General features: G+C 32.6%; 1 protein-coding gene across 1 annotated transcript; it reads left to right on the forward strand.

Annotated features, from left to right (window-relative positions):
* The first annotated feature begins 29 nt into the window (after window positions 1–29).
* Window positions 30–5,228, forward strand: LOC146940971 (Pyridoxal-5'-phosphate-dependent enzyme family protein). Its single transcript, XM_085754757.1, has 7 exons — window positions 30–166; window positions 283–585; window positions 1,269–1,311; window positions 1,439–1,786; window positions 2,743–2,872; window positions 3,013–3,186; window positions 4,732–5,228. Exons 1-7 carry the CDS (start codon window positions 131–133, stop codon window positions 4,982–4,984), a joined length of 1,287 nt encoding a protein of 428 aa, XP_085610883.1. The 5' UTR covers window positions 30–130; the 3' UTR covers window positions 4,985–5,228.
* The last annotated feature ends 8,177 nt before the right edge of the window (window positions 5,229–13,405 follow it).

A 13,405-nucleotide genomic window follows, 5' to 3' on the forward strand; every position in this document is an offset into this window, starting at 1 on the left:
TCTATGCTCTTACTTAAACCTAACTAGTAACTACCATGGGCTGGGTCGGGTTGGCGGTAGAAAATAAAGCCCAAAACAATTGCAAATAAGATAAGATAAGAAAATTGCTCTTTATGCCCCCACATGTAACATGATGAGAAACGCGATTCGTTCAAGCGCTTTTCAGGTTCGCTTTCTCACTAGGCTTGCTTATGTTTGAATTTTCTCACTAACTAAGAATGATTGTTATAGCTGGAACTAGAATTAAAGCTTTTAATGTAACCCTTTCCTTTCCTTTGATAGGTAATTTCGAAACCAAAACTCCTAAGTGAGGAGTCTATGGAAAAGTTACTCAACAGAACGTGGACATTGTCAAACCCTGAAACCAAAATTCATCAAGTTATTCATAAACATGGACTGGGAGGTCGTAATTTTCTATTGAACACAAATCCAGATTTTGGTAATGGCAATGTTGAAATCGATAAACAAAGGAAAAGCTTTTATGTGGTGCGCGATGATTTGTTGCACCCGCTGATTAATGGTAATAAAGCAAGAAAATTGGATGGATTGCTTCCCTTGCTTCATGATTATAAAGTCACTGATGTGGTAAATTATCCTTCAACTTGATACTTTACAACAATGTTTAGTTTTTCTTTTATATTTCTTTGTTTACTATTCTTTATTTTATTGGCTTATGTGAATTTCTTTATCTTAAACTCATAACATTGCCAGATTTCATATACTTGTTCCCAAAAATTAAGCCTTTAATTCATTATCAGTCAAGACTCAAAAGGGTTTTCAGTAAAATCAGGATTCCTTTTGAGCAAGAATCTTGGTTTTGAAGTAATTCTTATTATATACTATTAATGGGTCCTGCTAATTCCTGTTTGTCCACTGGTTTAGCAATAAAATTAAAAAGTGAGTTAACTTTAACGGGAGACTAAAACACTTGATAACCTTATTAATTGCAAAATTTACTTCAAAAGTTAGTATTTGCCATAAACAACTGAAGTGGTATCAGATTTTCTTGTTAGTATTCAATATGTACATGCATATCTTCAAAGCTCAAGTTGTAAAGGAAAATGTATTATAAATATCTCAGATTGTGGGTGTTTCTCTGCATGTTGAGTAAATTGTTGTTTCCTGCAGTCATAAAGGGGAAGGGGGTACTACTACTTAGTGTCCTTTAATTTGTTCCTTATCATACTCCTAGTGATTTTTCGACCACGCAATGAAATTGATTTTAGGATTTCCAAGATCAAATAACATTCAACAACGACATTTTCTAGGTTACCTGTGGAGGTTGTCAGAGTGCCCACACAGCTGCTATTGGTATGTAATTTTCTGAGTTATGGTGAAAATTATGTTCTCTTTTCAGAAGTGTACTTTTTCTGTAGATTATGTTTAATTCTTAATAGTTAATACTACTTTTCATATAATGGTTTGACTATTTTTGCAGCTGTTCTGGGTGCTGAGAGAGGAATTATGTCACATCTGCTTCTACGAGGAGAGCAACCTGAAATCTTGACTGGCTATAACTTGATGTCTACAATATACGGAAATGTCACATATGTTCCAAGAAATGTTTACGCCAACAGGGAAGAAATGCTAAAGAGCTATGCCGAGTCAGTGGCCGGAAACAATGGTTCTGTCCTATGGTTCAGTGATATCATTCAAGCTTCTTTAACAAACGAATTGTCTACTTCTCCAAATTTTATGCAAATGGAAGCTAGTCAAAGTGAGGGAAACCATCGTCAAAAGATTTTAATTGTCAATGAAGGGGCTGGTGATTCTGTTGCTCTACTAGGTAATGGGAAATTGGAGTTTGAAAAACAACAAAGCATATCTTTGGGAACATTTTCTCTTTACTAGGTAAAAATCTAGATATGAGGGCTTGATCAAGTGATAGTGTTGCTTACTGCTCATATGATTTTCCTAGATAAAGTTATCTGTATTTAATTAGAAAATTTAATATATAAGTGAGGTTACCATTATCAATATGAACCAAACATCTCATTTCATACCATATATTAAAGATATTATTGAACAGGTTTAAAAGAACAATAAATTAATATTTTTGGTATTAATAACCCTCCGGTTCCCAGTGGAAAGAGCCCCTGGTAATCTGGAATTTGGTCGGGAGAGGTAAGTTAAGTCTGACTAAAGATTGTTTCAGTCAGGATTTGAACCCGGTTTCTCCTGAACAATCCGTTCTTAACTAAATCTTATTAACCACTTGAGTCCAATCGCTTGGTTGCAAATTGATATGCATTTGTGCTAGTAATAATGTGAATTGTGTAGCACTTCTTATGTTTGACGTGTATATGCATATGATTTGCATATAATTTAGTTGTTCGGCACATTGTCTTGTCTATTTGTCACCTTACTTTTCAAGAACCTTACATCATCACAACCTTTTCTTCTTAAAACTACTGTTTGATATATATTGTTGTAATTGGAATGGTTTTGTTAGAATATATTATTTCATTCTTCTCTCTTATTCTGTATGTGTCACCATGATAGTGTATAATTATGAGGACAAATTTTATTCCTTTTCCTTGATTATCATTTATTAAGAATAGGATAGGATTCATGTTCGACAAGAGTATATATGTTGGAGCCTGTACCTAGAAACTTATCAATCAGTTAAAAATATTCAGATTATTAATTTTATTTAATTCTACAAAGTTGGCGCTGAAATTCAGTTAACTTTAATGGTTTGATGTGGCAAGAACTTTATGAAAATGTTATTTCTTTGTATAGGTATTATTCGGTTAGTGCAATACTTGTCGCAGAATCATTTACTTGGGAAACAAAGGGCTGTGAAGTTTGTTGTGGATGCTGGTACTGGCACAACAGCAGTTGGTATAGGACTGGCAGCGCTTTGCTTAGGGTGGGATTCAGTTTGTAGCATGCTAATTTTATTAAAAGTATTTTTAAAATGTTTTACTGCTACTATTCATGTTGGGTTTTTAACCATATTAGAAAAGGATATATGAAATCTTAGTAATCTTATTTGTTGCTTCTGTGCAGACTCCCATGGGAGGTATATGCAGTCATGCTGGCTGATAAAATTGATGGGTACCGAAAACAGGAAAAGCGCTTGATTTCTGAATTCAATAAGCATTTTAATGTTGAGTTTATTGACCACGATGTAAACAAAGATGATGGGATTGTGCACTGGGTGGAACGTGACCATCCAAGAAAGTAAGATGTTATAGAGTTTTTTTTTTCTTTCTTTTTTATGGTATGAAGATGCCACAGACTTTGCAGCAACTAGATTGTTAGAGCTGTATATAAAAAAAGATACCCCCAATGAGTCAATGGCTCCTTCATAGTGTAGTTCTCTCCTCAAAGCCAAACCTTCCTTACTCTCAAATCCCCACCCTAACACAATATCCTCTTCTTTTCTGCTATACTAATACTAATGATCATGTCACAAAGACACAAACTAACTATACTCTATCCTCACCTTCTTTCTTTGGAATTAGGTCCAGCACCTGATGCAATTCTTTCTGTCTCACATTTGAGTCCAATAGGCCCTATAAAAAAGCGCAAACAAAAAGGGGGCTATTTTCTCTACCCTCGACATCAATGCATCTGGACAATTTATGTGACCTGGATGCGCGCTTTCCGAAGGATAGATTTTTTTAGTAGTAAGGGCAGGGGAAAGCAGTGCCCAAACAAAAAACAATAGTGTAAAGACAGGTTTACTTCCCCACTGTCTTTAATTTCAAGCCTGCTTTGGTTGTAAGGAACTCTTAGTTGTGTCCTCAAATAGGTAAATTTAAACTTGTTCCTCCTTGTTACATTTTCTACTGAAGGACTGTTGAATGCTGCTTCTCGATTTGATTAGTTTTTTATGATCTGCTAGGATGCTAGAAGGTGTTCATTTTTCATGCTTACATCTGAAGCACATCCTTTAATAATGAATGCTCAGTAGTCAGGCTTTGTATAGTACATATAGAAGTTTAAGTTGTGAAGGCAAATTTGTGTAGTACATAATATATAGAAGTTTAAGATGTGAAGGCAAACATGGAAGAGATGTGCGATCATTACTACTGTAACACAGCCTTCTTTTATATTTATATGAACTTCCCCTCACAGAAGTGATCATAGTACCTTTAGTGAAATAGTAAGAAGTGCCTAACCGTCAGCATATTACGCTTTTAAACAAAGATTAAAATTGTTTTCCAAGAGAGATGGCCGTGTTTGGATAGTCATGCTCATGATCTAGGAAGCATGTTTCACTCAAAACAGGAAGAAGAAAAAATGAACACCATAAGCATAGCTCCTGCAAGGTCACAAAAATACGAAATATATACACAATTAAAGAAGATCCATACTTTTAAAAGGGTGTTGGGAGGGAGGCTTTGCCATGATGGTTAGAGTTGCTGATCTAGAATTAGGCCTCAGGTCTAAATCATAGAATCGGTCTCTTGTAAATGCTTTGCAAATAGTATAAGACAAGACGGTTTATGATAAATCTACGATGGGTTTGACCCTTCCTTAAACCCTTACATTTTGGCTCCTTTGTAATTTGTAATGCCAATATGCCTTTTTCAAATAAATACAAGTGATTGCTACTGTTAGCTGCTACAGACAGTAGCTTATAAAATTCACACTTATGCCGTTCTGTTGGTAACAATAACTAGGTGGACTTAGTTCTTCTGCAACCTCTTTGTATCATCTAGATAAAGTAGCTGTAAGAAACTGTATGAACGAACATTTATAGTTGGTCTCTTTTTCTAGATTTGGCAATATTTTGGATGGGGAAATGGTAGTATGTCAGCAAATTGCCCAGCAAACTGGTATTCTAGTGGATCCTGTCTACACATTAGCTGCTTGGGAAGCGGCCATGCTTCTTTCTAGCGAAGAGAATGAAGACGGAGCAGAAGTGGTGATGCTTCATACTGGAGGCACATTGGGCTTGTTTGGGTTGGCACAGAGGTACAAAAATTATTTTGGCAAGCTAAAAAATGATTTGGTCATTGTTAGAAAATAATGCTTTAATTTTCTTTACTCAAATAATGTAATTTCTTTTGGGTTATTTTATTATTTACCTTGTAGGGGTAAGACGTGGCTGTGATCCACACCATTCCTTTTGTTTTTTATTTATTTTCGACAAAGTTGTGGATACATTCCACAAATTACTTTTATTTATTTACTTATTTATTGTAGATACATCCATGACTTTGTAGTATTCAGTATCCACAACTTCACTTATTTTAAACTTGTTTATTTGAAAATGGTAAAGTCGTCGTGGTTGGTATCGTCATGGTTGGGAGCCATAACTTTGCCCTCTTGATATATGCAAATACTATTTGCTTTATCTGCAGTTTTGCCCATGTTATGCAGGGTATGATTGAAATTCATTTTTCTCAATTTCCATGATTAAATATTCTACAATATTGTCCTCCCGAAAAGAATGAGTCATATATTGAATTCAATGGTATACTTTTAGTCTTTTGAAAAAACATGTTTATATAAAAAAAAACGTGCTTGGTCTTTTAACAAATAATTTAAAATTTTCAAGTTAAACTTAGCTCAATAATTTGTGCATTACTTGTTTTTCTTTTGTTTCCTTTCTTACATTATATAAGGATCTTTGATGCTGGGAATTGAAAGAGAATGCAGAATGAAAACAGTAATGGATTGTCTACATGTATTACATGAAGCACGTAATAGACTGGCTCATAACATAGTACATTCATTAGTCCTGTTCCGCACATGCTTTGGATTCTTCTAACATACTCAACAGAATTAGGTGATACAACAAAACAAACATCGAAGAGCATGTTTTGATAGACTAATTTAAACTTATCTACTAGCATAACTTGTGAAAAATTAGTGAGACTATTTGGAAAAAACATATAAAAACAGCTTATGTGTGTGTTTGGTTCAGCTTTGAATATAATTGATTCTGACGGAATTGATTCTGATAGAATTGATTCTGACATAATTGATTCTGAGAGAATTGATTTATGTTTGGATACAATTATGTAGAATTGATTAAACAAACTGAATGTTGTTTGGATGATTTTGATCAAAATTGCTTTTGAATGTATAATTATTAAAATAGACATAGCTAAAGGAGAATTGATAAAGAAGGAGAATTGATAAAGGGCAATAAAGGAAAATAATAGGTTGTAATTAGGGGTGTTCGCGGTGCGGTTTGGTTCGGTTTTGAGCAAAAAAGTCATTCAAACCGCGAGATAAAAAATCATGCGGTTTGGGTTGGTTCGGTTGATTTTTAAAAAGTCATCCAAACCAAACCAAACCAAACCAATGCGGTTTGGATTGGTTCGGTTTGTGCGGTTTATCGCGAGATAAAAAATATTAAATTAACTCTAATATTGCCAACTTGTTACAAAATAAACATATGACATTTTATTTTGATGTTTATATGATAAAATATTAGGTAAAACTTATATCAAAATAGGTACAATTAAGAAGAAACATAAGCATGAAACAAATTATTGGGAAGTAAAGAAAACAAATTCATCACTGGAAATGAATTGAAAGAGATGGAAAGGAGTTAGAATCGAACATGTGGTGCAACAATGGAAAAATCGAATCAAAAGAGATTATTCTTGAGCTATGTAATTGGGCTAGTACATATTTAAGTAATATTCATTATTCTTGCGGTTTGGTTTGGTTTGGTTCGGTTGCTGAGATGCAAACCGCAAACCAAACCGAACCGTGCGGTTCAGTGCAAAAGTCATCCGAATTCATCTGAACCAAGTGCGGTTTTTTGCGGTTTCGGTTTGGATTGGTTTGGTTTGCGGTTTTTCTATTGGGTTGGTTCGGTTTTGAACACCCCTAGTTGTAATAATAAAATATACAATTTACTGTTTATAATTGATTCTAGAAAAGCTAGAAGCTAGGATTTGTAGCTTCATGGAGAATTGCTTTTGGAGGATAAAAGCAATTTTGAAAAGCCAAACCAAACATGTTGTTTTTGGCTAGAATTGTTTTTGGAATTGCTTATAATTGCTTTTTGGCTAGAATTGCTTCTGAAAAGCCAAACCAAACAGGCCCTATAAAGTTGTTCATAAGCTATTATTTTCAGCTTATTTCCACAAGTTGTTCACGATAGAATAGTTTATACCAAAACAATTTAACTTTATGTTATCTTTTGCTATAGAAATAGCTTATACATAAAACACTTATCATGATACGCACTTGTACTATAAGTTGCAAATAAGTTGTTATCCAAACAAGGCTTAAATTCTTAATGTGACGCATACTATGTTTGATGATTGCTCAATAAGCCCCTCAAAGTGCTCACATTTTCATAAAAGTTACCATAGGATTACAACCTGATCGAATTTTACTCACGTAAAATGCTCATCAAAAGTTTCAACCCGATTGATTGAGCGATTTGATGAGTTTATCGAGCAATCACCACTATGTTTTCTATTCCAGTAAGGTATAGCTCATAGTCCTTGAGCTCTTGGCCTAAGTCTATTCCGCTTGGTCCATAAATAGTCCTCCTGACCATTGTAGTCTATTTCTCTTGAGCAAGTCTATAACACATTACCATAAAAAGTTAAGGTGCCACTTTTATTTAATTTAAGGAAAATGTTAACGAGTGCCCCCGGGGCACTGGTTAAGGAAGCTAAAAGAAGAAAGTGAAAGTCAAAAAAGACACTTTTTAATCTTTTAATGCATTGATTACACAGCTTTCAAGACAAATATTACGGAGTAGTATATTTGCTTCCTTAACCAGTGTCCCGGGCCATTGGTTAACAAGACCCTTAATTTAAACATTTCCCTTAATTTAATAAACTTGTAAATTGAACTGCTAGTTAAAAGTTAAAGGAGGTCCTAAAGTAGTAAAGTTGTCCATAATTATATACACCCTCCGGTCACTAATATAAGCAAAAATTTAATTTTTAGGTTTATTCAATTAATGATGTATGTAGTCTTTATTATAGGCTACATACATCATTTATTGAATGAACCTAAAAAGTGAATTTTTGCTTATATTAATGACCGGATGGTGTACTCCATAGTGACCTAGCAGACATGAAATCTAGCTTAAAGTAGTAGCAGCAGTGATATTTTGGTTTGTGGTCCTGCATCACGCGACGACTCATTCTCCAAAATGATCATTGAGACCCGAGACATGAAATCTAACTTTATCTATAGGATTATTTGTAATCATACCACTTATATTTAGTGCCCATTTGGTTCCATCGGGACCAAAATTGTTTTTGAAGCCTTAAAATTGAGTCTAATGTGTTTAATTGCTTTCGTATATAATTGATTTTATTGTCAAAGTTGATTCTACTTGAAGTTAGAATTTGTAGCTTTTGATTTTAAAATTAATTTTCACAAACATCTTTATAATTGAACTCGGTTTTACATAATATATTCAAACATAAATCATTTTACCTTCAACTCACTTTTAATCAAAATCAATTATTCTCACCAAAAAAACCAAAAATACATTCAGATCATCTTATAGTAATATCAATAAATCGTAATTTGACTTATTAAACACTTTTTTTGAAGTTACATTGAAATCCGATTATCCAAAGTCGAAATAAGTGGATTAATGAAACCCTCTTGATTTTTTTTTTCTTTTCCATTTACAATATTTTAACATTTTTTAAATATCAAAAGTAGAGAACAGAAGCATCACATGACCCCAGTGACATTCCAATTAGGTTAACTCTATATACTTATTTACTTCAATTCCACACTTATTTACTTCAATTCATAAATTATATTGGATACGGTGGAAAAGTATTAGTTGCTTTTTCTAATATTAATCCTTCATTTTCATTCAAATGGTTATTCTGATTTTAACACATGGTATGTATGTGTGTATATAGACAAACACGTCATCCGTCTAACGAAAAATGTCTTCTTTAGATTGTGTGAAGCTCTGAAAAAATACTCCATCTGTTTTAAAATGAGTGTCGATTTAGGGTTTGGCACACAGATTAAGAAATGGAATGAAATAATCATTGGATACAACACTTTTACTAAACTGTCCTTACTTTATTAGAAAAAGACAAACTTAAAGTTACATTGAAAATTGTGTGAGAGAAAAGTTTTAGAGGGTAAAGTTGGAAGAAAAAAATTATAGTTGTATTGGAAATGTAAAGCGACATTCATTTTGAAACAAATTTTTTTAGCTAAAGTGACACTTATTTTGAAACGGATGGAGTATTAGTTGCGATCATTTTAACAATTAAATTAATATTATTTGGGTCATGTTAACTTGTGCCCTAAGGGCACAAGTTAAGGAGCTTAAAATGGATAGTCAAAACAACTTTTATGTATAAATACACCCTCCGGTCACTATTATAAGCAAAAATCAACATTTTAGGTTCATTCATTAAATGATGTATGTACACCCTCCGGTCACTATTATAAGCAAAAATCTATTTTTTAGATTCGTTCAATAAATGATGTATGTGGTCCATTAAATAGACCACATACATCATTTATTGAATGAACCTACAAAGTGAAATTTTGCTTATAATAGTGACCGGAGGGTGTAGTCTTTATTATAGACTACATGCATCATTTAATGAATGAACATAGAATGTTGATTTTTGCTTATAATAGTGACCGGAGGATGTACAACTTTTGAAACTTTTAATGCATTGAATGCACAATTTTCAAGATTTTTTTTCTCTACATTTAGCCTCTTTAACTTTACATTTAGTCTCTTTAACTTATGCCCCAAAGGCACAAGTTAACATTTCCCATATTATTTACTAAAATACTCTTATTAATAATAGTCAAAGTAAAAGTCAATAAATAAGACAAAGATGCAATAAAACACCTTATTAATATAGTGATAAATAATGTACAAATATTATAATGGGTTTGTCTAACATGTGCAAACTTGCACATGATAAGGATATTAAAAGTAGCAACTTTTTATTGAAAACCACAATTATTTATTAAAAAGTTATATATCTAATATAAAATGCACAAGTTCCTATACAAACTTACTACTTTAAACTTCTTATCATGTGCAAATTTGCACATGTTAGAAAAACCCTATTATAATAAAGTGATGCAATAATTATTTTCAGACAGAGAAAAATGTAAATAAAACACTCTTTATGAGACGAATTTAGTATATTAATAGTATTATGCAAAGTTTTTAATCCAAACATGTCAATGGGTGGCATAACATAACATAAACACGCAAGTTTATAGTATACTACATATATTAGGTTTGTAGCCATACCTCTTCTGCAGCCACGAGCACCAGCAAACATTCCTGATAATAGGGTCCAGGGAGCAAACATGGATGGCTGGTTCCTCGCAATGCGGTTATTAATTCCCTATCTTATCTTTTATTAACTTTCCCTAATTTCTTGCCATGCACTCTGATTCCTGTGCCTAGTGTAGTGTACTTCTTCCTACCAACCATAGTGCACTAATAATACATTAAATTAAAATAAAGATACAATCAGGTGTGTAATACACTCTATTTTATACTACTAATATAACTAACATTTACAAAAGGAAACTATATCATCAAAATAACACTCTCACACGTCTTGAATGCGAACAAAAAAGTGATCAGTACATTTTTGTCTCAATTATAAACCTTACATTCACTCATGATGTCTAGTATCAAATTGTAATACTAGTACCATTTAATTAAGGTAACTTTTGTTCTAGAAGGAGTCTAGGACTATAGAAGCCACTAGAGTCAATTGGTATGCAGGATTTCTAAAGTAACTTATACTTTAAGTGTGATTTGCACGTGTGGTTTTAATTGTAATTTATAATATGCAATTATTGTATATTTGTGTAAATGCATATTGTAATGTATTCTGCCTCTTGCATGAATTGTAGTGAACCATCATGCTTGATATTTGGCCCTATTTTGATTAAGAGATCGAATATGATGCGTACATGCTTATTGTCATTTCATCGTATTTCACTAATAATCATGCTTAGAGAGTTTTATATGATATGTTTAAGTGACGGTGGAATAATGAATTAATGATTTGAGGTATAATAGAGATATAAGAGTATTTTTCTTTTATCATTTGGTATGATTCTATACGTCAGTTCTTGTTTGTGTAAATGATTGCAAGTGGTGTGAGTTCGTATGTATGTTCTTGTGTGTAGTTATTAACAGCGTGGAATATATTTTATGTAGTTTCATACTTTCATGTAATATGATTACTTTGATTAGGTGAATGTAAATTTTGATTTAATCATGACATGAATATTTGTAAAAACATTTTCCATCTCTTACCATATATGCATCGAATTCTTAATTTCTAAATGATTTCATCTTGTACGTTTATGTGTATAGCTCATAGTGATATGAAACAATTTTAAAAATTTGTTTCATATATTAGTGTTGTGAATTGAGCCAGAATTTAAAATTCCTTTTCCTTTGGGCAAATAAAATTAATTTTAAAATATTGTAGGAAGAGTAAGACTGATCTCATAGGATCAGAAGAACGATGAGCAGTTTGTAGTTGGATTAGCAAGAGGTGTTTACATTGGATAAAATATGGTCTGAACGTGTGTTTATAAGTTAAACCGGATTTGTGGGGTTTTGTTAGGTCCAATCACAATTTCTAAGATGGTGGCAATCATCATCTCATTAACCGATTTTGTGGGATTTTGTTAGGTCCAACCACGATTTCTAAGACAATCTAACACTCAAATCAGTATGTGAACAATATAGTATAAGAATGTAAGGGTTGAAAGATCATACCTTGGAGGACTGTGAAAGTACTCTTATATCTCTTATTTGATGGATTTCAGATCTTAAAAATGTAAATTATTCGGGATCTAAAAGTTGTTAAAATTAAATAACTTAAATGATCTAAATGGTACAAAAAATAATTAAAGGACAAACTTGTTACAATTAATTAATTTAAAGAACCTAAATCGTAAAAAAAAAAAAACTAAAAAACTAATTTATTATAATTAAATAATATGCATATCCCTTGTAGTAGATGTTCGTGTGCGTACGTGTGTTTACTTATGCGTCACCTAATTTTTATAGAGTTAACCTTGACCCATCCTAATCTCATTGATGTTAATGAATATTTTACGGTCACTTATGACAAAGTTTAATTTAATGTAAATAGTCGTGGGACCAGGGGCGGATCCACTTAGGTTCTATGTGGAGCTAAAGCTCCGCATGTTTTTTCCTCTTTTTTTTTGTTATAATTTATAAAATAGAAAAGAAGTGACTTAGTAAATAACTCTTTCTTTTTCGCTTCCACCTTAGTCCTGCAAAGTCATTTGCAGCTTTTGATGTGAAAAAATTATTGAGGATGACTGAGTTTTATCCAAATGATTTTATAGATGTGCCGGAAGTGGCGTTACTCAACTTAAGAATTATATTACAAATGTTCTATCTGACCCAAAATTTGCTAAGTTGAAAGGGCTTTCAGATCTTTGTGCAAAACTTGTGGAAACAAATAAGTGCAAACAATGAGGTATGTGCTACTGAATGTTAGACTATTTGATCTACGAGTTTTTGTGTTTCTTGCACAGTCTCAATGAGAATTTAATATTTGTGGACTAAAAAAAAAAAATTTAGTTTGCATTATTATTTATTTGAAATTTTAGCTCCACATGTACCTAAAGTCTGGATCCGCCCTTGCGTGGGACTTAGAGAATTTGCCTCGGTCTTATTCTATTTTTACTCTCCTAATAAGCCTTGGATAGTAGAAAATTGTTGTTGACACATTAGAGAAGGCTGGGACACACCTGTAAAATACGCTTTTGCCCCCTCGGTAGTTAACTGCCGAGGAATTTAAAATCCGGCTGCAGTTAACTGCCGAGGATTTCCTCGGTAGTTAACTGCCGAGGTTTTCTGATTATGTTCAACACGAACAGAAGCAGTTCCAGTTTCTTTCTTTGTCTTCAAACACATCCAAAACCACCCCAAGTGCCCTTCAATTTCGATTTTTGAGCAAAATCAAGTGCACCATCTCCATTTAATCACAAGTAAGTATCTTGACTCATTTTTAATCATAATGTTAGTTTGTGTAGGTTTTTTTTAAAAAAAAAATTGGTAGTTTGCATGTGGTTGTGGTTGATGTTGGAATTGATATTTAGATGATTGCATGTACTGTATATTTGAATGTAGGTGTTGTGAATGTTGTTTGAATGAGTTTTAAGTACAATGTGGTTTTGAATGATGCCAAATTAACACAATTTGAATATGTTTGAAACTTTGCACACAAAGTGTTTGAAAAAATGCCCAAATGAGAATTGTATTGATTTTTTAGTTAGTTATGTACTTAGAGATAAATGTAGTTGATGGAAATGATGTTTAGATTATGTTTAAGTCGAATGTGGTTTTAGAATGTGATGTCAATGGTTTTAGAATGTGATGTCAATGGTTAGAATGTGGTTTTAGAATGTTATGTACTTAGAGATAAATGTATTGATTTTAATGATGTTTATT

Source organism: Medicago sativa, chromosome 3, assembly GCF_051527215.1.
Source record: "Medicago sativa cultivar Bolivia chromosome 3, Bolivia_mono, whole genome shotgun sequence".
Classification (NCBI taxonomy): domain Eukaryota; kingdom Viridiplantae; phylum Streptophyta; class Magnoliopsida; order Fabales; family Fabaceae; genus Medicago; species Medicago sativa.

Excerpts from the sequence above, each read along its gene's own strand:
- LOC146940971 (XM_085754757.1), top strand. The coding sequence starts at position 131 with ATGATGAGAAACGCGATTCGTTCAAGCGCTTTTCAG. Across the intron at positions 167-282 it reads TTCGTTCAAGCGCTTTTCAG|GTAATTTCGAAACCAAAACT; the intron begins GTTCGCTTTCTC and ends TTCCTTTGATAG. Across the intron at positions 2,873-3,012 it reads CTGGCAGCGCTTTGCTTAGG|ACTCCCATGGGAGGTATATG; the intron begins GTGGGATTCAGT and ends GCTTCTGTGCAG.